Source organism: Halyomorpha halys, unplaced genomic scaffold (genome assembly GCF_000696795.3).
Source record: "Halyomorpha halys isolate HHAL.00 unplaced genomic scaffold, Hhal_1.1 Scaffold186.1, whole genome shotgun sequence".
NCBI lineage: Eukaryota > Metazoa > Arthropoda > Insecta > Hemiptera > Pentatomidae > Halyomorpha > Halyomorpha halys.
This window is the reverse complement of record NW_027116002.1, coordinates 1,576,150-1,604,045: the sequence shown is the minus strand read 5'-3', so window position 1 is coordinate 1,604,045 and position 27,896 is coordinate 1,576,150. Positions and strand designations below refer to the sequence as shown.

At 30.4% G+C, this 27,896-nt stretch overlaps 1 protein-coding gene across 9 annotated transcripts in view; it reads right to left on the bottom strand.

Annotated features, from left to right (window-relative positions):
- Window positions 1–1,912: 1,912 nt before the first annotated feature.
- Blimp-1 (PR domain zinc finger protein 1) overlaps window positions 1,913–27,896 on the bottom strand; it is a 99,715-nt gene continuing 73,731 nt past the window's right edge. For 3 of the 9 annotated variants that reach the window (XM_067052945.1, XM_067052948.1, XM_067052949.1), the window contains exons 2-15: window positions 16,840–16,904; window positions 9,092–9,265; window positions 8,884–9,003; window positions 8,575–8,610; window positions 7,803–7,928; window positions 7,563–7,689; window positions 7,270–7,431; window positions 7,003–7,141; window positions 6,497–6,861; window positions 6,209–6,392; window positions 5,025–5,224; window positions 4,525–4,753; window positions 4,290–4,417; window positions 1,913–4,083 (exon numbers count right to left, since the gene is read on the bottom strand). In XM_067052945.1, the coding sequence (XP_066909046.1) occupies window positions 3,959–4,083; window positions 4,290–4,417; window positions 4,525–4,753; window positions 5,025–5,224; window positions 6,209–6,392; window positions 6,497–6,861; window positions 7,003–7,141; window positions 7,270–7,431; window positions 7,563–7,689; window positions 7,803–7,928; window positions 8,575–8,610; window positions 8,884–9,003; window positions 9,092–9,265; window positions 16,840–16,904 (2,180 nt within the window). In that variant the 3' untranslated portion in view covers window positions 1,913–3,958. Of the gene's footprint in view, window positions 4,084–4,289; window positions 4,418–4,524; window positions 4,754–5,024; window positions 5,225–6,208; window positions 6,393–6,496; window positions 6,862–7,002; window positions 7,142–7,269; window positions 7,432–7,562; window positions 7,690–7,802; window positions 7,929–8,574; window positions 8,611–8,883; window positions 9,004–9,091; window positions 9,266–16,839; window positions 16,905–20,487; window positions 22,891–27,896 lie in introns of those variants that run through there. The other 6 variants (XM_067052942.1, XM_067052943.1, XM_067052944.1 and 3 more) reach the window with 6 other exon arrangements.

Sequence of the window (27,896 nt, the reverse complement as noted above, 5' to 3'; positions counted from 1 at the left end):
TATTTTTTATAGATAAAATATACACTCATGCGGTATTCATAGAGTAAGATAATTTTATATATAAAATTATGTTACTGGTATTAAAATCAGTGACCGGTGGGGGGAACCAATCCGGCAATTGGGCCTAGTGGTCCTTTTTGCCAACCACTGGCAGCTACCAGAGTTATCACTGCGTACTTACCAAGATGGGAGTGTTAAGATTTATTTCTCGAAAAATATATGTTAACTGACCTGAATGTCTTTCAGATGCCGATAGTGCATTGAGCAGGTTCCATGTGAGTGTTCCATAACATTTTTATCTAAAAATAATAGTACTTGTTCTGAAAAATATAGAATTTATTGTACCTGAATACTGGCTTGTAACCCTAATGTGGGCTCAAATTATTAATTTGAAACAATATCACTGCATTGAATTGATATTGGCACGACAATAAAATTCCTTTTTTTTATTTTGTATATGATGTATTCCAGAGATGTTGCTGAAAAATACGGTAACTTCATGACAAGTACAAATACTTGGAGACAGTTTAAAGAGGGTCCCAAATATAGATAAAAAAACATCTACAATACTATGATTAGGATATGTTTACTTCAAAATAAAATTATATATATATTTTTTTTAATTACACCACTATTAAAATAAAGCAGTGATATACAGTCGGTTTACTATGTAGTCATATTTTCTCTGATACTTCTTTTTTCACAATATTATATGCTTGAATAAAGGAATTTATTGGGATAGGATACATTAGGAGTTGCGTATCCCTGTATAATAGGCTCTTTCCGTATGTCAAACAGAAACTGGGTGATTGTCAAGGTGGGTTCCGGCCCAATAGGTCTACTATTGATCAAATCTTCGCCCTGAGGCAAATCTCTGAGAAGATGAAGGAACATCAGTAGACAACTTGGATGCTATTCATTGACTTTCGGGCTGCCTATGATACAATCGTAAGGAGTGAGCTCATAGTGGCTATGCGTGAACTGGGGCTTCTTAGTAAACTCACCCGACTAGTAAAATGCACAATGGTGAGCACAAGTCAGTAAGTCAGGAAGGAACAATATTCACAAAGATGACCCAAGTTCTGGCCTATGCAGACGACATCGTCATCATCGGTAGATCCCTGCAGAGCATTAGAACTGCTTTCAAAGCAATGGATGTCGAAGCGAAAAGGATGGGCTTGCATATTAATGAGGAAAAAACCAAGATTATGCAGTTGGGTAAGAAGCCTCTGTACCAGAGGATGAGTCGCCTGGAAATGGGCCCATATAATTTCGAAGTAGTAAGAAGTTTTACTTACCTTGGCTCTATTATCAACGAGAACCAGGATGAAGAAGAAGAAGTTAAAAGCAGAATTGCTGCTGGAAATAGAGCTTATTTCTCCATTGTAAGGCTAATTAAAAGCAGACTTGTTAGTCGTACCACCAAGTTCACCATGTACAAAACATTGATAAAGCCAGTCGTCACATATGGTGGAGAAACTTGGACGCTAAGTAATAAAAGCATTAACCTGCCAGAAAGGTTTGAAAGAGTAATTCTGAGGAGAATCTTGGGGCCCGTATGCGAGAACGGTATTTTGGGCTCTATAAGGAATGTAGCATCTCCGCGTACATAAGAATACAGAGGCTTAAATGGCTTGGCCATGTAATGAGGATGAGCGAGGAAAGAGTGGCACATAAACTGTACAGTGATGTTCCGGATGGGGTGCGTCAACGTGGTAGGCCGAAGGGCCGATGGAGGGATGCTGTGAGGCAGGATTTGTGACAACTTAGGATCCCAGTTACCCGTACAGAAGATAGAGAAAGATGGTTGGCGGCCGTTGAGCAGGCCAAGAGCAGCTTATTGCACCTGTTGTGCCAGTAAAAGAAGAAGAAGAAGGATACATTAGGAGATATATAAATTTTTAAAAACACATTATTTTTCCAAACTTTATAATTATAATTAAGAAATATAATTATACAGAATGGCTCAGTCGTCGAAAGTGAACAAAAAAAAAAAAATTAAATAGAAACAACCATTAAATACAATACATACTATTAAGATAAATAAACTCTATTTATACCACCCAGGACATATGTACATAACAAAAATACAATATTTACCTAATAAATACTTTATACAAATCGACCCGTCAAGGATGCCAATATTCACAAAATCTATACATTGATGGAAAACGTTTCTATTTAACAAAAGTAATAAATATTACATTAAATAATGGATTGAAATAGATCAATATTTTTTTTGTTTTCTGTTTTTGAAACTTTAGAAAGATACTCAGTCACCCCTTTAGAAGAAATGCTAATGAAATAAATTATTTCTAATCAACAACAAATATACAACAGGAATAGAGGGCTAAGTTTTTCTTATATAAATATATATGTATATATTAACATGACAGAACTAATAACCAGTCAAACATCCTGGGATTTGCACTTAAAGAGATTAAAATTATAATCTCATTTTTTTTTTTACTTTTTATATTTTTATAAAATAATATTAAATCGCAGTCTAAGTTTCTCTCAGGCATTGTTGTGAGCCAGTCGTTTCAGAAACTTGTTCTTAAGTCAAGAGACTAAACTATATTTTAATGTAATGAATACATATACATATTAAAATAAAATCAACTCAAATATACTTGGTATCTTAAATTGAACACTGGTACAATATTTTGTGAGTCTGCGATTACGCTAATACTGATACTTTGTCTCAGATTTAGAAATACAGAACAATGAAAAAAGCATGGAGATATAGTTGGCTTTTTTCAATATTCCATTATGAGATCGCCAGCAACGGTGGTAGCTAGCCATGGCCAATTGGACAACACCCAACATTGATTCACAATCAACATCAATATACAAAAGTTAATTTTTCGACACAGAGCTGCACTTACATATCATTATAAATATTAAATATGTAAATACTTTAAAGTTTTTATATATTAAATTCAAAAATTTAAATAACTGGCAAAGAGGCTGCATTACATGAAGTCATACTCTCTAGAGATCCATATTTCTGAGTCAATATATATATATTTTTTTTTTATTTTTTGGTATGAGACTTATCAAAAAGACGTTGTTAATAAACACTCGAGTGTTAAAAATATTTACACAAGCAGATGTAGAAATTTAAGAGGTTTAAGGGATAAATTTTAAAAACATTATCTTAATGTCCTTTAAAGTATTTTTACACCTAGAAATGCATTTACATTATAGTTTAATTTGAACACAGATTCTTATTACTATAGTAATTCATTTATATTTGCCAAAAAAAAAATGGCAGATGGACTCGGTGACAAGAAGTAGAGAAGGCTTGTGTGTGAGTGGGGTTGATTAAATTTTATTTAAAAGTTTAATTTTAAAGTTAAGCTTAATTTTGAGGCATTGAAACCACTACAAACCAACAGTTTACACTTAATTAGGAAACAATTTAATAATGTTTTATTAAATATTAATATAATTAAAAATTAACAATTCATAAGCTTCAAAAACAACCAGAAATGAACATCATGCCACTTCTTCTCCACTTCTTGCCTTGTTTCTAGATCTTCTGTTATGCCAGATCTTCATTTGCATCAACATATTGTTTAGATGCTATGTTCAAGCAGAAAAATGCTTTCTAGCAGTTTATTTACAACGCCTTTCAGGCATTTTAAGCAAAAAAGTTTCGCAATTCCAGCCAAAAAAAAAAAATGGTACAGGTACATAACGTAAAGCAATACATACAGTTCACGAACAAATATTCATGTAGCACTCACAATGCACACACACAAACACACACACTCACAAACACACAATAAGGGACAAACTTAAAAAGGAAAGCCAAGCCTTTTTCTTTTGTTTTAAAATTGAGCGAAGAGGCTGGCTTGATGGGCCTTAACTTAAACTACCTAAAAATTTATCAAATACATATACAATAGTCTTATCACAGAAAAGGCTTTTTCACTGATGAACCAACAACAGACTAAGTGCACTCAATTATATGAGGTTGTGATGATTCAATGACTGTTGGTCGGGTTAGCTGTTCCTGCTGAGGTCGCTCAATGTCAAAACTTTCTCTTGAATCAGCCTCATGGTTTTCTTTCTCACCTAATTAAAAAAAAAAAACATATTAAATAAAATCATGAACTATATTTAATAATAAATATTTGTTTAATACATGATTAAATTGGACAATTTTTTTTGATAAATGGCTAAATCATAATTAAATATATAAATGATTTGAAAGGGCATAACTTCATTTTGATGTCTGTACTAAGAAAGTTAGTCATATACTCATGAAAAAAGGTACTAACCTGCACCAACTTCCATCCCCTGGTATTCATAGTAGTATGGGGATGGATAAGTCGCAGCAGCAGCTGCTGCGAGCGCTATCTCTTCCTCCATGTTGTTTGGCCTGCAGCTTGTTGTCTTCCAATGTGTCCTATTATAATTTCATCAATTAATTATTAAATTTAATATTTTCCTATTATTGTCCAATAAAAAGTAGTTTCAAAAGTAAAAAAATATGTAACAGAGTTGAGAACAAACCTCAATCCAGAAGCGGAAATGTATTTCTTTGAACATCCTTGGCATGTATATGGCCTCTCATTGGTGTGAAGCCTTTTGTGAAGCTTAAGATGAACAAACTGAGTAAATTTCGCAGTACATAGGTCGCACGCATACGGCTTCTGGCCCGAATGTAGGCGAAGGTGGGTTTTAAGGTTGGAAGTTGAACTAAACCTTTTCTTACATATTTCACACTGATGTGGTTTTTCACCTGAAATTGGTTGGATTCATTAGATATTTTATAGGAAACCAGTAATAATATTAATTTTTAATCAAAATTTCAAGGGAAAATATCCTTTATAGAATTTAGTAGTTTTTTAAAAATATAAAAATTTTCAGTCTTCTATTGTAATATTCAGATTAAAAATCTGTGTTACATATTTTAATTTATATTAAAATATTGTAAAAATAATAAATGTTCTAGATTTTTATTCCTTAAATCTAACAAAATTAAATTATTTGAAAATTTAAAACAAATTTACCAGTATGAACAAGGTGATGTTTCTGTAAATGAGCCAACTGGGTGAAACTCTTGGTGCAGACATTGCACTTGAAAGGTCGCTCACCACTGTGAGTGCGTAAGTGAACTTTTAGATTAGAGAGCTGGCCAAATGTTTTGAAGCAGACATTGCACTCATAGTGCATTTTTCCATCTTTTTTCTTCAGTGGATAAGGAAGTGACCTAAAAAAATTATTCATTATAACAGGTGAATCTGAAAACTCTATCTACTATTTGATACATTTACCAAGTGATATACAGTACAATATTGTTAATCCGACATATGTTAATCTGAAATATTTTGTAATCTGACAAGTTGCATTTCCATGCATTATTTTGATTTTAATCTGAAATTCAGTAGTCTAGAACATTTGAAAATCTGACATGTCAGTTCCAAATTTTTAGGATTATCAAGATTGTACAGTACCATAACTATTGCTATTTTTCAACCAGATTTGTCACCAGATTTTCACTATTTAGTCATTCATTTCGACTTATTAACATTTTTCAGTATTTAATACTTGGCAACTCTATTCTGATTTGAATTTTGTTAGAGTTTCATTACCTTTTATTTAATTATTTTATTTTGTATATCTACTGAAAGATTTAATAGATTTTTATGAAAGAAAAACAAAACAAAAACTTATTTTTTAGTTTACTTATATCATCAATTATGATAAAATAAAAGTTATATCAGGCTTGACGATTGAATGGTCTCGGATTTTACTATATTTGGTATTAGATGTATAAGTATATTCCCTTGACCTAAGGTCTTCAAGAGAGTGATCTGACCAGTACCTAACTCTACCTAGTATTTTTCATTGATCATTGTAGGATTAAGTGCACTCTTTATAGAGGCTGGGTGTGCCCTAGAAGATTCTTCGGATCCAAGGTTAATTCACAGCTGATAAAATAAAAAATAAATTTCCAGCCACAGCTGGAATCACACTTAGACCCAGGACTATGAGCCAAGTGCTTAACTCACTCAGCTACACCATTTCTTATGTAATAAAGTTTTTTTTTAACATATGATTAACTATTATTCGGAAATTTAGTTTTCAAAAGATATTTTTAATTGCATGCTCAATTAAGTAGTCATAATGAAATTCTAACAAAGTCAAATAAGAAACATGACAAATCTCTTGAAATTCATTTAGAAGGTCTAACCTGTACCCCCGAGATCCTGTCGGTGAAAGTGGGAATTCATCATTTCCATTCTGGCCGAACCACGCTGAACTGCTTGGTGGAGAGTAGTTCTGGGGTTGGTAGTTGTAATAGGGATATTCAGGGTAATTCGGTGGAGGTGAGTAATGAGCAACTCCTGTGGAATCAGGGCTCACAGGGACATTTCCTGCAATAGTAATTTTGTCATTAATTAATGTTGTAAATTAAAAGTTATTCTGTGATATAAAGTGGTTTTAAAAAATAGCTCAAACATATTTGTATAGTAATTACCATATCTTGCTGATTTTTTATAGCTGTAAGCCATCTCCGTTGGGCTGCTCGGAGGTGATTCCTTCTCTTCTTTATTCCTTAATAGTATATTTTCTAAAATGGACGGTTGTGGTGCAGGTTCTTTATTTTCATCTTTGACATCATCTTTCAGACCTGGAGTTGCTGGATAAGCTTTTGACATTTTAATCTTTACTTTTCTGTACTCATTCCTGTCTCTGTATTCTTCCCCGCCTCCAGTGACGGGGAGCGGGACACCAGGTCCTACAACTACAGAGGTCTGTGTTGCAGGTGCTGATCCAACAACAACAGTATCCACTTCCTCAACCGTCGTAATGTCCATTCCTTCTTCACCAGTTTTCTTGCTGCTAAAAATAATCACAATGGGAATGAGTTTAAGGTTCAAGCTTCAATAACTATAATTATTGATTATTATTGTTAGAAAGCAAAATTAAAAATAATGATAAATGTGAAAATAAACCATTCTATTTTATAACCTAGACACATACCTGAAATCCAGAACATAATTGTTATCTGGATCATCACTATCAGAAGAGTGGCCAGGGGGTGTCAAAACCTCATCATGATAACCATGACTATGATAACCTTCATCAGATCTAACAGAGCCAGCAGCTTCTTTCTCTCCTCCTGTGAAAGAAGAATTGGTTATTTTATTTTATATGTCCCTTTTCTAAAAACTTTTATTTTTTATTTCACTATCTAAATTTAAAATACATCATGAAATGGTCATTTCATAGCCAATTAATTATAATCACCTTCTTCTTTAACTTCAGAAAGTTCTGGGGAAGAAGACCGTCCCCGCTGATAATTATTATTCATGATGTCGCTATAAGCTGGCTTTTCAGTCGAGCTCACCACTTCAGGTACACTAGTTGATTCAGGTTTCACAGGAGATCCACTCTGCTGAACTTGCTGACCTACAAAAAGAAAAAAAAAATTTATATGTATATATATATGTATTTGTTTCAATATTATTTGAAATCATTATTTTTATTTTGACTGGAATTTATTATAATTTCAAAAATATTCATTAATTGGGATTGCTTACGTATTCTCTGGAGCATTAGTTCTCCTGTAAGTGGATAATTTAACCTCTCTGCAAATTCTCGGCAGTACCAAACAAGAAGCTCTTGATTAGGCAAGATAGGCCTGATAGTATAAAAGTAAATAGACATCTGAAAATAGAATATAATTAGTAACTTTAGCATTTATTTATTTAAAACCAAAACTCATCAAATGGGTTATTTAAAGCAGCTTATATAAAACAGTAGTTATGAGATTCATATACCTTATACTGGCAAGCTATTAGGTTCTGAGATTCAGAAGAATAGGCAGGGTTGACATAACGCATCCAATTCGACTTAGAAACATCATAACCATCAATGTAGTAAAACAGTTGGTTCTCTTTGTAAACCTGTAAAGACATATCGAATAATTACATCACAAGTGCCTGTAAAACAAAAACTCTAGAAAGAAATTCTAAAATAAAATCTTATTTATAGTTAAAAATCTGTCAGAACTTAAAAAATGTTAAAATTATCTTAAAAAATTTTAAGTAGCAGAAAACCAAAACAATAAAGATTTACTTGTAAGCCTGGCCTTGATTACTATGTCACTATGTAGTTAGTTTCGATTAAAATTTTTGAGTAGATAATATGTTTCAACACATAATGGAATTTTATGGGCTAAATAGCTATCATCATAATGTCAATTAAGCTTCTTCAATTTAGTAAATTATCAAAAAAATTTAAATCTATTTAGCATGTTTATGATTTCGGTCAGTTTCACCAACATGGTAAACCACATAATTTATATCTTTATATGAAGTTAACAGTGAAGAAGTGCTTCTTATCTTAAATTTTCACATGCTTTGTGACTAAAATGTATTTCTATGAAAAAAAAAAAAAAGAATAAGCATCTAATAACTGGAAAATTCTAATCAATTTTCGAGTGTTACATGCTCTAGATTGTACAGATAGTAATATCCAAGAGAGGAAGGACATTTTTAGGTCACTATAAAAACAGAAAAGACAGTACAGATGAGAAGATGAAATTCCTACCTTTGACAGTAATCCCACATCCTTCTTGATCTGTACCTGTTCCAGAAAAAAGAAAATATCCAATAGTTTTCCCAAAAACATTTCCCCCACATGATTCTTCGGTAATTACTTGTTACGATATAAACATCAAAGATGTCAACAACAAATTGAAGATTGTTTTTTTGGGAAAAACTTATTTTCTTTTTTTTTTTAAATTATTTTTTGTTACTTAAACTGTATTTAATAAATACCAAAGTTCAAAGGAATATTTAAAGCAGGAAATATTTAACCAAAAGTGCAAAAATTCTATGAAACACCATATCAACTTACCCTCCAGAAGTATTTGCGATTAGCAGTGGACGGAACTTCATTTTTAGCATATACTTCTCCAACTAAGGGTCCAAACCTTGTACCTCTTGGGATGTAACTCGTACTCCAAACTCCCATAACCTAAAAAAAAAAAAAAATTTATTTTATATACTCCATAATAATGACCATTAATGGCCAATTTTCCATAATTTCATCTTAAAAAACATACATCAGATAAGGCCTGGCTCGGCCTGAGGACCAAGTTCCGAGGCAAAGATGCCTCAGCTCGATTGGGTGCCCCAGGTGGAGGTGCCTGATCCAAGACCAAGTACACTGCATGCTTCTCAAACTCCTCCTCCCTTGTAGTTGCCGGGTCCCAGTCTTCTTCCTCAACCACCTCCTCCTATAAAAAAATTATGGTTTTTAAGAATAACATTGTAATTGAATGCATGTAAGAACTTTAAGTATAGGTCAATCATTAAGAGTAAGGCTCATAGTTTTAAACTTCTTTATGACCCAGTTAATAAATGTAATTTGATATTCACATAAACTTAGAAAATGTTTTTAATAAAATTTTGGAGCAAAAATGAAAGAGGTTTTTCCAAATCAATCAAAACAACCTTATCACAAATGAGATACTCAATTAGAGAATAATAAATCTTTATTCAACATTAGTACTAATATATTAAAACTTAATTATAAGTGTATCTATTTTAATTCTTCATTTACATATAAATAGTGTGTTTATAGTAACAATATTCTCTTTAAGATAATAAAATAGTTTGCGCCTAATGCTACCAAACATATACTCTCCAACAATGCAGATGCAATAGGTCTCTGATTAACAAAAGAAAGTCTCTATCTCATTATAAACAGTATTGAGTCATTGCCAACAAGAGTTGAGGAATCTTCCGATGGGAATCCATCAGTTTTTATAACTGAGTTAAAGGGAAATTATTCCAACAGTTTGGGGGAGAGCCAAAAAAAATTTAATTAAGATTTTCTCGGATCCTGTAATAGGATTTATTAAAATTACTTGACAAACAGGTATATCTATTTTTGTGAAATACATTTAAAATATTTAAATTATAAAAAAAAAAATTTTATGTATTGGAGGTTGTAAGAATGTCAAGATGCATTCAAGTGCTAGAACAATTTATACATTTTCCATTGAGATCACCAATAAGTGTATCCACAGCCTTTGCTCTCTAAAAAAATAAAAATGTTACTAAAAGAAATCAAAACATTATTTGTGTGTGATAAAAATCAATAACATCAAAACCAATTAATATTATTTCAATTAAGAATAATTGGATCTAATTGTTACTAATTTTTTTGTAGAGAGGGGGGTGCTAGCACATTTGTGAAATGGGTACTGATCTATTTTTTTTTTTTTTTAATAAAACAGGTATTTCATTTACAATTTACTTATTTATTATTAATAATTATTTGATAATTGGGAGGAGGGATGTTTAATGAGGGGTCGATAGATAGACAGCTGCTACTACCCGAGTACTACAAGTCAGCCGAGGGTCGAGTGAGACCGGAAAGGGTAGTAGCGCCGAGAAATCGATATGGCACTACTGACCCACTTTCCGGAGCAGAGACCTCTGGCGGAGTCTGCAGCAACTAACAACACCTCCCGCGGCAATCACTTTTTCTAAGTAAATGCACGTGCTCCAATTTCCGGCCTTTCCCAGCCCTCATGCACCGTTAAATCCCGAAGAAATGGCAGAAAAATAAAATTATGAAGGAATTTAAGAGCAAATACAATTTTTTCTTTTATAACTTATTTCGTAACAAATTATTTGGGATATTGTGGAGTAGTATAACCAACTCCATAAAATTGCAATAAATGTAAGCGTGTAAATATTTATTTAGTGGTGATTTCAAGTTTAGTTCTAAATTTAGTCATAAATCCTTGTTTGTTACTCTTACTTCTGTAATAAATACAAAGAAATTTAAGGTTATAACCTGGGAATAGGTTATAACCTTGTTATAGGAAAACTATCTCGATAGATAGAAAAAGATAAAAAATATTGCAGTATGAATACCGTATGTATTAATCTATTTTACTGTTTTTTTATAATGAACTCATGAAAAAAAAGTTCTGAATAAAAACAAATTTACATTTTCAGTCTGTGATCATCTTCCAGAAATCAAATTCGCTGATTTTTAAAATAATTCCTGTTAAAAAATAGGTTATCAATAATGAAATTAATGAGTCGTTGAAATACAATTTAATAAAAATATATATTAAAGTTTTATTTTTAAAGAATTTTGGCTTTTAAGTAACATTCTTCATCTGTGTTTCATATCATAGGTTGAAGAAAATATTGAAGTAATCTTCTTCTTAAAAAAAATAATAATAACAATAAATAAATAAAAATAAGACAACTTGAATGAATTGTTTCAATCGTGTTCAAAGCTTGGATTTTTTGAGCAACCCTAATAGCGAGAGCATTTAGTAAATCTTACTGTTCTGTAAGTCAGTGATCTTCAACTTGCAGGGTGTAAAAAAATAATTTATTTATTTTATCCTGTTGAAAAGGAATGAATATTTGATTTCCTATGAAATAAATTGAACTCAGAGCTTTTTTGCAGTTGTTCATTTCTTTTCTGCAATTTCAAAATAACTTTCACAAAACTCATAATAATTTCAAAGACCAAGAAAATCACAGAGAATTCTTGAGGTTTTAAATATCACTGTTAACAGAATACAATTTAAACCTATCCCATTTCCATGCAGCAATATTCCGGAATTTCCCCTTCCCTAGGTTTGCAGTCCTCTTTATTGAAATTTTACCCCGAGATACATTTTGGTAAATACCGTACCCTAGAAAGCAACTTGACGCCTTTGTTTCATGTTACCCCACGCTAATGACTAGAGGATATACGATATCTCTTGGCCCTGGACTAGAGCCATCTATTAATAGTCATGTTTGTTTACATTTCGTTCCTCAATTAGGTTGACTAAAATCTCAGAGATTTTACTATATTTTCTAAGGGATGCCTCAGATCTATTTCTGTATATATTGGAGGAATCTACTATATTATGCTGTAAATATCATAGTATACAAGACGAAAACTTTTTTGACTTAATATAAATAATAATGAATATAAATTTATAAAAGAAAAATATTTAAAAAATAAACCTTAACTTTTTAAAATAGTAAAACAGTTTACCAAAATTATGAGATTTAGTAAAAAAAAAAAAAAAAAAAATACAAGAATATAAATACATCTTTAAATATACACGTTCAAGACTATCATTTGAAGGTTCCAGAAACTAAATGTGTTAATTATTGAAAATATAAAATAAATTATTAAAAAATTAAATACCTTTAATATTACCTATTATTTAATTATATACCTACATTTAATTACCTAAAATTAACTTTTTTACAAATTTATTTTTTGTAAAAAAGTTATAAATAATGTATAGTAAGGTTTATCATGTATATAATAAACCATTGATCTAAATAATCCAAAATTACAATTGTATAAACAAAACAGATGTTATACTATCAGGAAAAAAATATTAATCTCTTTTCATATTTTTCCTTTATTGATTGGTATCAAAAAGCGTTAACATACCCAAATATATTTAACAAATGAATTGACATTTGTAGTTATGATATTTTATTATAAATAATGACAAAGTAACGTATTTTAAAAATATATGTTCTCATTATAAATTAATATACTATGAGAGTAAATCGTGCAACTAATCTTATTTTCCCTTGACCTTTTAGATTTAATAGTTCAGAGACATCCCTCATGGTCACGATATTCGATGCAGTTCTTTTGCTTGGATAAATTGCTGCATACTACAAAAGAGGAATGCATTACCAATATTGTGAAGAGATCTAGAACATTCATTTGTTTATGAAAATATATATCTAAGTCACCTGTTACTAAAAGAATAAGAAAAAAATTTTCAAAAATATTTAATAGTTTCATCATTTACAAAAACGCTGAATTCGATAAATATGTCATAATAAGAAAATTACATCAATTAGAGAGTAAAATTTGGTTGCCAGTATTAAATTATTTAATATTATATTATTAAATAAAGTATTAAATTCGTTATCATAAAAAAAAAAAAATGAAATATTAACTTCGATTACTCGACCATCTTATCAATTCAATAATCAAAAATTAACTTCTACCGTTTAATTTCTTATATAAATAACCGAAATCCATTATTGGTATTAAGGAAAATAGGAAAATTATAAATGCGACAGTGTCGCTTCCCAGCGGATTTTCCAGGAATCGTTAATATTCCATCTAGCTAAATGCTCTGGCTGTAGACCGTATTACTACAAATCCCTAATTGTTTAAACTGTTGAGATTTTGTTTATTTTAATATATATATATATTGACCGAAAATACATAAATGTGAGATTTTCAGTAGCACCATGTATTGTTTTTTTACATTTTGTTTATTTATATCAAAAGATTAAACACAGTGTAGTGAAATATTCAATGGATTTTTTCATTTTATATATTGGTAATTTACCTTTGTTGTTCTTTTGAAAATAAAATTGAAACCATTTATTTACATTTTTGAATTAGGTTGTAATATTTCATAATTATGTTAATTGTGAAATTGATAAAACCAAAGTATTTATTTTAGTACCATTTGATCTTGCTAAGACCTAATAAATATCTAGGTCAGATTCCTAGAAGGTCCTCCAGCTTAGTGAAGACGGTAGCTGTCAGTTACGGCTACTAATAAGATTACTAAAGAGACAGCAGACAGAGCCAGAGGCGAGACGGGGTGGGGCTTGTGAAGGTCGTGCTACCCACCCTTAGTAACAAGAGGGGTGTTACCATTTGATATTTGTCCTCAGGGCACATTCCTGTGTTTGATATTCCATGTAGCTGCTCTAAGCTTTGCCAGCATATATAATATATTATGCCCCGACGGAGGGAAAATACAAGCAGGGTGCATGATGCATGGTGTATGATAACCAATACGTTTATGTTAAAGAACAAAAGAAACTCTAAATCACAATAAATTTAGTATAATTATTTACAGATCAAGAGTTCTATTAAAATTATGAGAAAAAAATTTAATATAATTTTATTACCAAAACGTCAAATAAAAATAATACTCTAAAACTATTAAGATTTATATTGGCTTTTAGCCACCTAACCAGCAGAAGTCTTGAAAAATGACTTGACTTTCATGTCGTATGAAATTAAATATATATATACATAATATGTATGTCACTTGAGTAAATTTACCCAAATATCATTTTCACTTTCTCACAATAAACCAAACGACTTACACCACTGTCATTCAAACAACCTCATATATAAAAAAAACCATATTAAGAAAAACTATCTGCCATTCCATAAAAAATATCTACTCAAACACTTTTTTTATTTAAGAATAAAGACGAGAAGTGAATATTAACTTAAAAAAAGAGCAACAAGGAGTAATATTTGATTTAATTTTATGATCCTAGTTACAATATCAAATTCAACCATCAACTAAAAAAGATACGATTTTTAATTTTTTTCTGTTATCAAAAATTACTTTAAATGGAGATCTTTTTTATAATTTCAGCCAAATTTGAGTTCTTGAGCGAATTTATTATTGATATTTCTTCCTCATTGGCCCGTTAGCCAATGAGTGGCACTTACAAAAAATAGGGTGGGAGTGACGAACCCACCCTACGAAAAAACCACGCCAAGAAACGCGCGATGTATTTCCGTCGCCCTTATAATAATAATTTCTTCCTCAAGGTACTGTATCCTCCCTGGCCTTGACTCCGGACTTTTCTGTTCTTTACCTACCAATACTGAGGATATAGAGGCTAAGATATCCTTGGATACCGAAGGATGTGGAAGACATCGCGTCCTTCCTTGGGGGTGGTCGGGAGTATCGATCGGTCTGGCCTACCCCAACCTGTCTAGCCGTCTGCCCCCACAGCCGCTCCGCCACCCGCCAATTCTCAAAATCAAAAATCCCTTTTCAAATCCCCACCACCTGTTACTGCACCATCGGGTGTCCCAGAGATTTGACTTGTAGCTCAGCAGATGAGTAATAAAAGAATTCTTCCTTGTTCTCTAACAGGACTAAAACGATAGAAATATTCTCTCAAATCGAAATCAGATCATTCTATTCTCTCTCATGTAATTTCGTGAAATTTTATATTGAAATAATGAGAAGTACGGAAGGTCACTGTTTAAAAAGTAATTACCTAAAATTTGTTAGTATGCTGAAAAATTTCGATTTAGAACTATATATTTTTTTTAATTTATATTTTTTAAGTGTACTTGTCACTATAATTTTAGGTTAATTCAATAGTTCCATCATGATGTTACGTATATATAACAGTTATTATAAATTCTTTTTGCGAACGTTTGTCGGAAAATTCCTCTTTCTAATAGCTTCCTTTTTGGTAGTTCATATTTAATTCCCGGCATGAGAAGGCAACAGGCGAGGCAGTGCGAATTGAAAAGGCCCCAAGGTCATGTGCATCGACTGAGCTAGAAGTCGATACCAGTTTCTGAAACGTTATCAAACTCAGCCCTGCCAATTATTCAATTCAGGGTGAGTGAAAACGCTTATCACGTGGGCAGGAATATTATATTGTGCAAGGTCACAATGTTTTTGACGTTAATAATGAACTAACCAATTATTTTGTAATTTTAATTATTTTTTAATGTTAAAACTTGAGAAAATTAAACAAAAATATAATTAAAAAAAAATAGAAATAATGAATACCAATTTCGCACACTTTACAATTTATAATAATAATAAACCACAATTTCAAATAGGATACATAAAATATTCGACAGGATTACACTGTGAACTAACACAATTAACGATTCTAGGCTTTACTGACCTTCCTCAAGCATTTCACTACTGATCTAACTTTCTCTTTCTGTTATACTAAAACTAAAAGTTGATTACCTATTTAAAATGTACTGATAAAAATAATAATGGATAAATTAATTGAAATTTTAATTCAACAAAAAATTAGGAGTATGTCATAAAGTTATTTGAGATGGATAGAAGTGGTTGTTTGAACCGACCTAATTAAAACTGCTTTATTATTTATTTAGAACATACAAATAAATTAAATAGATTCTCTAATTTAATAATTAGAGAATCTATTTAATTTATTTAGAACATACAAATAAATTAAATAGATTCTCTAATTTAATAATTATTTTGCTCATTTGAACTGATCGTAAAATAAATATTTTATTTATTATGACCAACCCAAAAGAAAGTATCAACAGACTCATTTGCTTGTATTTCCCCTTCTTTATCAGTATTAAGATAATTTTACAGACCATTAACTCTATTTTTTACCATCGTGTGTTTGTAGTTGTTGTGCCTTACCAATAATATTTACTAAATGTAAAAAATAAATCTTTAATGAAGTTATTGAAAAACTAATGCAGTGAATTGTGAATTTTCTTCCTAATGTTTAAAAAACAAGATAACAAAATCATGATCAGACAGAACCACAAATCCAGTGATACTTTCCATCGACTTGACTGCAGATTTCTCGATCCCTGCAATTAAGTGCACCCATGGTGGACACTGAAAGCTTTTATTTGATTTAATATATTATAGCTTTCTTATCTTCGGAGATTTATTTTACCGATTTGAAGATTCCATTGGCAGGTTGATTTACTTCTGTCTTGAGCGCGATGTCGTGAAATAAGTCCTTAAATCTAACTTCATGTCAATGAAATAGGTTAAAGTGTGTGATGTTTAATTGATTGAAATTGAAAAAAAAAATGTATCAACTGCAAGTGTATTAATGTATTGAAGAATAGAAGAGAGAATAGTAATCTTTGTATTAAAAATTCTGGAATTAGTTCTACTCCAATTAGGCTCTGAGTAACTATCAATAATGATTGACAGACCAAGTTAATCATTTAAAATATATAAATCCCACATATATACAAAAAAATTTTTTTTTTAATAATATTAAACTTTCTTACCTGTCTCATCTTGTCGGGATATTTCATTCTCCACGATTCCAGATGTTCAGACGCACATGACAAATCTACAAAAAGGAAAATAAAAACTTTAATAAGGATGATAATTTTGAAATAAAATGTACGTTATACATACATATAACGTAAAGAAAGAAATTTATTATGAATGCATTATATACAAATGTAACACAGAGTTTTGGATTGAGTGGTCTGAACATATTTACAAGATAAATAAAATTTTATGAAGTTATTAACAGAATATTCATTATGATTCAAATTTTAATAACCGAAAAAAATATTATCAATTCATATCGCATATGAAACCATGTATGACTGCCATTGTAAGCGACCTGATTTGTTTGACCGGGCTTTAGAAAGTGGCCCACTACTATAAGATGACGGCGGAAGAGTAGGCAAAGCCAGCATAGCGGTTGGGTATTGCAGGCCTCAGTCTAAGGGGCAGCTACAGCATTGTTCCCCACCAATTGAGAAGTTTTTTTTACAAAATTTAAATTCTACTTCAAAAACTTATTTAGTTTATTTCAAAATTTAAATTTTCTCCTGTCAAATAGGTTTGACAAATCAAGACTTTTAATACAATTTTAACTTATGCACATGAGATGATTCAATAATAATTTTTAAATAATAACTTTCCAAAAGTGGATATATTAACTATTAATTGAAAACTCCTCAATATCTTGAAAAATATGTTTAAAACATATTTATAACATATTATATATTCAATCAAAAGTTGTTAAAGTAGGCGTCCTATTGTGCTATGTTGCGAAAATTTAATAATCCAGAATAAATTTTCTTAATGTTTTAAATGAATGTAAATAATATGAAACTTGAACGATGACACTGAGCGAGGTATACGATGTGTAACCAGAAACGTTTCGTTTCATAAAAAAGAAGCAGTTGAATGCAAACGTTGCATATATCAAAACTGATTTCAGAGTGAGATTTGAGATATTCAACACTTTAGGGAAGTTCTGTAAAGTTTTAGTAAGGAATAGTAACTTTAACCATTAATACTTGTCATGCACAAGCATATCCAACTATTTAAAAGCATTGGCAGTTAATGCACTCAGTAACACTCACTTTTTCATTTATCATTATTATTTTATTTATTTTTTTTATGAAAATGACGTATGATGAGAATAGAATGGGGATCCATTTTTCGTATCACCGCTCATAAAAATTTTTATCATTTATATTTTAACAGTTATATACCGATCATTCTTCGCTTCTTAACATTGTTTACTTATTAGGATATTATGTTTTTGTTGCAACTACTAGTAAATGATGTTTTAATTATAGCATAACACAGTTATGCTTTACGAGGTTTTTTTTAAGCGTGGTTTTACCGGAAAGCTTTCAAACAGCAAAACTGTTGTTTTGTCACCGAGGGCGATGTGAAACAAACTGTTGGATCCTGAATGTGTTATGAAACAAACATAAAGATAAAGCAAAATAAAATTCTAAGTCCAAAAAAGTTTAAATAACAGCATGGTAACAAATAATACGTGTTATTATTTTATTTATAAAGTTCTTAAAATGCAGTATCTTCACTAAAAGAAATCGGTCTGGAGATTAATAAATTTCTATTTTCAAAAATACACTCAATAACCACTGAACTGAAAAAAAAAAATCTGAATCCAGAAAATTTTAAATCTGTTCAGTGCATTTATTGAAATGTCCAAAATTTACAATATTTTATTCAAATCGTAATTAATCAGTAAAGACTAATGATCATGTCGATTAACCGAGGTTGTTATTAAATACTAAACTGATTATGTTAAAATAATTTAATTATCAAAAAGTCTTTAAATAAAATTAGAAGAAAGTAATTTAAAGTAACGAAAATGTGTTATGAAAAATTCATAATTTCTCCTTTTTTTTTTTTTTTTTTTTTTTTTTTTTTTTAGCTGAAGGAAGAATGGGAATATTTCTGCATTCTCAAAGGAAATTTTTTTGTTATACTAAAATAAAACGTTTACACAGATGCAGTGTATACACTTAACCCACATTTCAGACATAAAGTAGCTAAATTCGTTAGGTTTTGTATGTATATATATGAATGTGTATATATCGGTCAGAAGGGCGGAAGCTGCTAGCTTGCCAAGAGAAAGAGTACTAGACATTGGCCTTCGGGTTATATGCGGACCCAACTCCCACTAAATGAATTCTCACCGCTGCATTTGCTGACCTTACAATAAGAATGTGTCTCAGAAGGCCTACATTAACTACAACCTTTGTAATCCGATATTTCTATAATTGAAAAAAAAAAAAAATTAAACATTTTCATAAGATCTATATTTAAAAATAAAAACGGTACCTTTAAAAATGACTTGCTCAATAAATAAAAAAAAAGGAAATATAATTTTAAACTACTTCTTAGTTTGGTTTCATTTACATTAAAAAAAAAATAGCCTGATTGTTTAAAAAATAATCAGAATATTGATAAGTGGAAGTTTTAGTACACTAATTTCAGGAAATATTTCAAATTTTTTCTAATCAAAAGCTTTAAAATTAAAAATAATAAGAGAAGTTAATTAATATTCCATATTAATCATATAAAAATAAATAATTCTTATCTTGAATCTTGTTATTTTATTGTAAAAATTTGTTTTGAATTGCAAGGGAATAAAATGTATCTAAAATTTAATTTAATGAAGCGATTTAAAAAAAAATAAATAATCTTATCATTGTGGTTCTGAAATAATACAAAATACAACCATAAAAACATGCTGAAGACATTTTTATACTTTAATATAACCCTGAATAACTTAAGTGATTAAAGATTGAAAATGCTGCGATCGATTTTTTAAATTATTTTTACTTAAATATTTTGATAAGGAATAATGCTAGCTGAATTTTTCAGAATTATTGTAATTGAATATAAAATTAACAATATAAATTTATAGAACATTCATACTTCCTCATTACAATTAAAACTTGTGTAGTTTTGCTTTTTCTTAAAATTGCTGCAAATATAGCAGTTAATAAATAATTAAAATAGCAGTTTTAAAAATAAAAAATTATAACTTTAATTATATACATATATAAACTATTTTCAATAACGTTTTACAGATTTATTCGAAAAGGACAGGAAGCCAAGTTAAAAATGTATGAAGATGATTGATATGTACAAAAAACTAAGAAGTTCTGGTTTTTGACAAATTATAATGCTGCACGAACACTAATTTAAATTAATAATTCAAATCACACAGTAGTGAACATAAAAACTCGAATAACTTAGTTTTATTATTCTAAACATTATTATATACTAACAATTAGGGTTATGAAAATATATGTCACTAAAATATTGGGAACATTGAAGAATGGAATATGCAGATGTTAAAATAGGCACATATATTAATTATTTATAGACATCACATGCAAAATTACAAAACACAATGGACTGGTGCAGCACATAAGAACAAAAATCTATGATGAAAAATTAATAAAAATAACACAATTAAAGCTCTTTTAGAACGATTATACATTATCATAACGATACATTCGAGGAAAGTGAAGACAGGTATTTTAAAATTGCATTAAAAGATGTGGTTTGAGAAGAAGGGTTGTATTGAAGGGTTAGCTACTCACAAACAGTACCACATCAATGTATAAGCCGTTAATACTCACAATATCTAAACAAGTTCATATACATCCAACTCTTCATCCTCTCCGGATAAAAATTCTTAGAAATAGACAAGTCCCTTGTCACTCCAATCCTTTGAGCTAACTCTAATCTCTACTTCTGTAGGCTCTAAAGTCCTCCATTTATTGATGTATCTTTCAGAACATTTATATATTATGATGTAGATACCAAGTGCGCACCTGAGTATTGGTACGATGTAGGGTTCAGGATTCGCTCGGATGGTTCAGTGTGCTGTACGGCTTCCCAAGGGTGGAAGGACTATCACAACTGACGAAATGATCAGCTCTATTTTGGAAAAACTTAACAAAGTTCTGATTATGAGTAGCGTCGCGTCGGGAGACGATTCAGTCGCTGCTTCGCTGTCTGGCGACTGGGCGGCACGCGCCGTCGCAAGCTAACCGCTCTTCGTTACCTTGGAAACGCCATTTTGAAATGAAAATTTTTATTTTGATCCCTTATTTTCCATTTTGCACCCATTTATGCCCGGTTGGACCCGCCCTCAAAAATAAGTCGAATAAGCACAATCGGAGTAAAGTAACAACATTTAAACAATAAGTGGACATAAAATTACCTGAGCAAGGTATCAGAGTGAATGAAGTGTAAGTTGATGGTAGAAATCATTAAATTGGGGCAGTAGGATGCACCTAGGCCTCAGTGCATTCGAGAAAGTATGGGCTGGGCTGGCAGGCACTGCTGAGCCTCCGCCAAGCTCAAGAATAATATCAAGGCTAGCTACTTTCACATACTCCACCTCTCATTTTGGGTATTTATAAACAACAAATATATCGTGTCAAAACCTGTCACACATCTACTACACAGGTAGGAAAAACAGCACTAATAGTGTGCTGTAATAGAGACAGGTTTGGTTTCAATCTTATAATGTCCAATTGAATAATTAAAAAAACAATAACTTCTACCCCTTTACACAACAATATTAATAGAGCCCAAAAGAAACAGCTCTGGAGAATCTAAAATACCATATCAAATACTTTGTATGATAAGAGGCTATCAATTAAAACATAAGAATAGAAGTAGTCTATTTCTATTACCAGTTGTCAAAAAGGGAGTGATAAAAAAAAAAAAAAAGGAGTGATAAAACACTCATGTGAAAAATCTGACAAGTCCTAATGTTGTTCAAAACATTTAGATAATGCCTGCCAGTAAGAAAGCTAATAAAACAATAACTAAATATCATTTTTGATGACATTAGGATGAATAAGTTGTCTAATAAATATACTGAAATGAAATTAAGCATTAATAAACACTTTCAAATCTCAAATAGATTCCAAGTGATTTTAACACTTTTCATTGGTAGAAATACTGTTTAATAAAACATGAAAATGTAAAATGGGTTTGTTCCCAAAGCAATACAAGATTAAATGAATAGATTCTGCCCCAGCACTGAACACCCAACTCTAAACAATACAAAGGCTGAGATAAGCTCCTGGGCACACCGTACACTGACTACATTTCAGGTATTAGCTTTTTATCACTAAAGTATATGTCACTCTGAGGCTGCCAATACATTTTTTGTATATGGGTAAGAATCTAACACTAGGATGACCTACTAACCTGTACAGAATAAAAAAAATGGTGCCAGTGGTTGCAAGTGCAGTGCTGTTGAAGCACTGTTGGTATAGCTTGTTGTAGGTTTATCTCACCTCTTTTCAATGTTGCAATGCACACTCTGCCTTCAGTGCAGGTTGCAGTTGGACTGACCCCTTCTGACAATGTCACACTGTGATGCAACGCTTCTTTTCACAAGATGTTTCCGAATTTCTCAAGATCGGCACCAAACTACATCTCCGATTTAAAAAAATAAAATAGAAAATGCGGAATATGAGAATTACCCGGTTATAAATATAAAAACGAAATGAACTAATATGGACGGAACGGAGGTCTGTCATTGGGAGTTAATAGCTGACGTCACAGATCGGGTAACCTCCTCGGTTCTTCTTCAGCCTCTCTTTTGAAAGATAATGAAAATGTTTCCTAATTTTAAACTAAATGATAATTCTACTGTGGAATGCTGTTATGATTATCATTTCTTTTAAATTTAAATTAAGTAAAACCAGAAAGAACTTAAAAAGTGAAGGATCCCTCTATACCCTTTCCTAACATTATGTTTCTGCAATTTTGTTTATGCTTTTAGAATTTGATATTAAATTTTTATAATTTAAAGTATTTCTACTAGCCATCATTTTTTCGTTCCTGTATTTTTAGATCCTCAAATGTACCAAAAAGAAATCTTTGTGATCAAGTCAAAGAAAATATAACAACCATCAGAACTTATTTCAATCTATGATTTAAATTTAAACAAGACATTCAGGATAATATATTTTATATTATTATAACTTTATTGTTACTTATGATTGATAAAAAACATAATGAATTCAATTTAAAAAGTTTATGAGTTGAATAGACATTAATTAGTTAGTTTAGAATTTGATTTTCTTTTAGTTATAAAGCCACATATTTATATATACAGGTGTGTTAATATTTTAAGTTTTGAATACTTAAAAGTCTATTTTTTTTTTTTTCAAAAATTATGTATATGTAGTTTTTATAGACAAGAAAATTATTTAAAAATGCATATGTCAATTATTTTGACATTTTTCCACTTTTTCAATAATTATTGACAAAATGCAAATAACATATCTAACTTTTTAATTTAAAATAAATTTTAGGATTTTATTGTTCATTTTAACTGCTGGTTGTAGCATTAAATATATATTTTTCAATTATGACCAATTATTGGTTTTTACTGGATACAAAATGATTACAGTCAAAAGTAAATAGTTTTATTTTTAATACAAGATATATAGATTAATGGGTCATTATTTTTAAGAAATATATTCCGGAATAATAATGATTTACAATATTATAATTTAATTTTAGATAACATTATTTCTTTGAAAAAACATATTTGGTAGAGAAATTCAATAACAATTGAGAATTGTTTATTTTAAATGACTTTTCCCAGATGACTTTATGATACATTGTGTGATTTTTATACTAACTGAATTATTTTAATGTTTTTTCTATTCCTCAAAAAATTAAAGTTTTTGATTTTTAATTAATTTGTGTATATGTTTTTAAATAAAAATCAGAAATGTTTTAATTATAAGCAATAATATTCTTTATAGTTTATAATAATATTTATTTTATGTACAAGTTATAAAAATATATGAGTTGTTTGAATCATTATGTAGTATAGTAATATTATGCATGTTGTATTGTTTTGTTTTTTAGAAGACATTAAACATTATTTAATGCTATATATTAACATTATTCTAATTTTTGTAGTTAATGATATTATTAATGTATTTTGTAACTAATATGATTTAGGTTCAAGCTTAAGTCAAGTTATCTTTAGCTTACAATTCAACGAATATTGATTTATTAAAATATTAATCTGAATGTTGTTAGTCACCGTTACAATATGATGAACAAAAAAAATTGTCAAACATTGTTCAATTTATGTGATGTTTATTTACGTTAAGTAAGGTCAATGATTTTTAGTTGTCAGAAATCTTTTAGTATCTTTTTTTTTTTTTTCTGGTAATTTTAGAACGTTTGCAATTAAACCAATCAAAACACATTTAAAATTATGATAAATAAGCAGCAGAAAGCAGAGAAAAGTGTAAGATTTGAAAAATGTAAGGAGCGTGAATGGAGTGGGTAATGTATCTGAGGCTGGGGTAGGTCGGGAGGCTAGAGGTGAATGACCGGGCACTTACACCCCCTCCCCCCACCGACATACAGGCAGGCAGGACAGGTCGGGCGATTGCTAGCAAGGATACTCTAATTTGTTACCTATAATTGTTTAGAGATGGACAGGAGGAGAAGCCAACACAAACCAAACCGGCAACCGACAGCTCTGGCCAACGAGGGAAACTACAGCGCTTGCGCCGCCGGGGCATCGACCCTTCTCCCCTAGGGCGCCAAATTCGAACCTATCCCTTGGTGGTTTTGGAGGGATTCAAATTCAAAATCGAGAAGAGGTGCAGAAAGCTGGGCGCGGTCCGGACGACTGGTAGTTGCAGTGGTGGGGGTGCAGTGTGCACTTCCACCTTGGGATGCAGTTCAGAAATAGAAACTCTACAACAGGCATTTCCGGGGTTTTGTCCACGAGGTCAAATTTAAATTTGAATCAGCATTGAACTGTAGTCAACATAAGTAATCTTTTAAAAACAACTTTTAAGAACAATTGTTTTTCTGTTTATTAGTTGCATTAGGATGGTTGAACATATTGCAGGTTGCATATGCTTTAATAATAGAAGACAATCTTCATTGTTGGTTATGTTATATTTAATCCTAGATCGTATCTGTAAAATAAACTTATTTTGTCTCAGTTTACTGACATGTACGAATTATTTGACAGTAATACTATATTTTAACATTTACACACAACATTTAATAATCAATTATAAGTATGATGAAAGTTCCGACTCATTATTATAATTATTCCTGGATAAAGTAAAATGGGGTGTATTCTAATATATATATATACTATACTTCTGATTCTATGACTAGAGTCTATTCTTGATTGTATCCATAATAATAATTAAAAAGTATATATATTATAAACAGAAAATACCCAAAAGATTCCAGAAGTTCGCTCCTTAAACACCTGTCTAAATAAAAAAAAAATTTTTTTCTGACTCTTCTGATACATAATTATTAAGTTTGTAAATTATGTGCATGAATTAAATGGTAAAATTGCTTTAGAATTAATATTACTATTACTAAAATCTTTGAGAACCACCTTATGATGAAAAATGTAGAAGTAAATTCCCCCAAAAAACTGATTTTGGCTCTTTATAAATATTAGAGTTGTGAGATAAATTCCAATGTCTTTTTTAATTTATATGAAATAGATTGATTAGTGATTTTTCTCAACGGATAAGAGCTTGAAATTCACATTGATCGGAGGGTGCAGTCAGCTTTTTAGCCTTGTGGGTTTTATTTACTTACATTATTTTTACGTCATTAATCTTTATTCTAATTAAATGACTCGGAACTTAGAATGTGACAAGACACTATTTTCAAGATAATTGATTGATATTTTGTTTGAAATGCTCCATTTTTTCTCTGTAAAGTTACTTATTGTGTTAGTTTTTATAAAACATAATTCGAAAATATTTATCTATAATACTTATCATCATGCCTCATTTAGCACATATTATAATTTTAGTAAAGTGTGAGTTCTTCGTCACTAAATTAAAAAAAAAAAACATATCAAGTTGTCCTAATTTTTGTTTCATTAGAAATTGAGACCTGTCACGGTATATTTGAGTCCACAGTACAACGATCCACATTTAAACGAAGGTCCAATGAATGTATTTTTCCAAATCTTCTTTCTGTAAATGAATTACTTAATAACTCAAGCCTTTGGCTAAAATAATTTTTTAGGAAAAAAATAAAATTTCCTATTATTACATTTCCTCTAATAGAGGAGTGTGACATAATTATCTTGGTTGGAGGTAGGAGGTAAGTGGGACACAGAGTGCGTGGACCCCGCCGTTTCTAGGTCAGTTTCTTTTCGCGGTTGCACTTCCTCGCCTGCAGAAAGAGGTTCCGCCGCCGCTCTGATGGCCAGCGCCTCAGAAGCTGCCAGGAGCTAACCGTCTTGGGATAGGTGGTGGTGAGATGAGTAACGGAGGGATGAGTCGCAAAAGATAAACCGACTTCAGTTCTGATAAGTATCAGGAGACCATTGGCTTTGAGGAGTTACAAGAAGGGGGCGCTTAACAACATTTAAATATATAATATATGGAGGAAATTCCTTTACCAGGGATTTAAGTTCAATATCAAAGAATTAAAAATCTTTTCTATATAAGGATATAAAATTCATTATCAATGCAAACAAGAGAGGAGGGTGTGTAAATTGAAATAGGTACTGATAAATGTCTTGATTTTTAAGACAATTAAAAATTTTTAAAAGTAACAATAAAATAAATAAATTTTTAACATATTTTAGTAAATTTAGGATTGTTTAGATGATTAATAGTATAAAAGAATACGGCAATACTAATTTTTGGGAATTTATTTATTTTTGTAAAATAATCCTAGTGCTTAGTATACATTATTTGGGGTTCAAAAGTGAAAAATAATTTGAAACGTCAATAAAATTCTAAAAATATAAGTTGTAAGACTTTTTTTCTAGTTTTTATTAATAAACCTACCATTTACTGAGAAAAAAATAAATTTATAAACTGAGCCAAATATTATAATAAACCTGACTATGACCATTTGTCTGAAATTTTTAATCGTAGTAGGTATAAAAGGTATTTTTTTACTAATATTAGTTTTGTTATTTGCTGTCAATTTTTTGGAAAATAAGCATAAAAAATAAGAACTGAGGACAGAGAGATTTGATGAGAAGAGAGAAGGTATGTCGGCCGAGAGTTCACTGGGACATGGGCCTACTTGTGACTGACGTAACGGGTGGGGTCGACGTCCGCGCCGCGTGACTGCCTCACGTGAGCCTTTGGGTATCAGGAGTTCAGCACACGGCAGGAGCTCCTCTTAGTCCTGCTGCTGACCATTCTGCTCCTAATCGTTTTTATTTGGCTTGTTATTCAACAGGTTGACAGGTACCACCGACATGAATTTATAAAAATAAAGATTATGAGGAAATTTAAACACATTCAACCTAATTAACATAGACTATTTAAAAAAATACTAGTGTATTTATTAAACACCTAGAATAAAATATAGATCCGTTATTTATCATTAAAAAAAAGATTGATAATTACGACAAAAAAAAAAATGTAAAGAAAGGTATGAGGAATGATCCCTACCCCTAACGTGAAGATTTGATTTGATCATCCAACCCCTTTTAGATTTCCTCAAGGTTTTCTATAGAATTTCAACTCATCTAGAATTTATATATAGGTCTTTTATTTATTTCGTATTTCTTCCGAAAGACACACTTCCATCTTCATTCAAGTATTTAGGTGTAAAGAATCATGTTTTTGTTTCAATTAATTAATATTATTATTATTTAATTTGTCTTATTTATTTTTGTAAAAATGAAAGTACAATAATAACTCAATTTTGACCATTTTTTAAACGTGAAATTTCATCTTTTATATATATATATATTTTTTTTTTTTTGCGTGTGCCGCAGAGCTTTTTATAACTTGAATTTCAAATATTTAGGTTATAATTGTATTTTTTCTTTCTTTATTGAAATTTACATCTGTACCGAAAAAAAAAAGTAAATAGGTAATAATGAAGCTCTGTGCGAAGAAGATCGGTTATTTTATTTGACAATAATTGACCGAAGACGTTACTAGCATCAAATATTAAAAAACAAAGTTGTAATTTAGCAGAAAGAAAAATATAACTAAGGACGGCATTATGGATTAATAAATTTATATATATA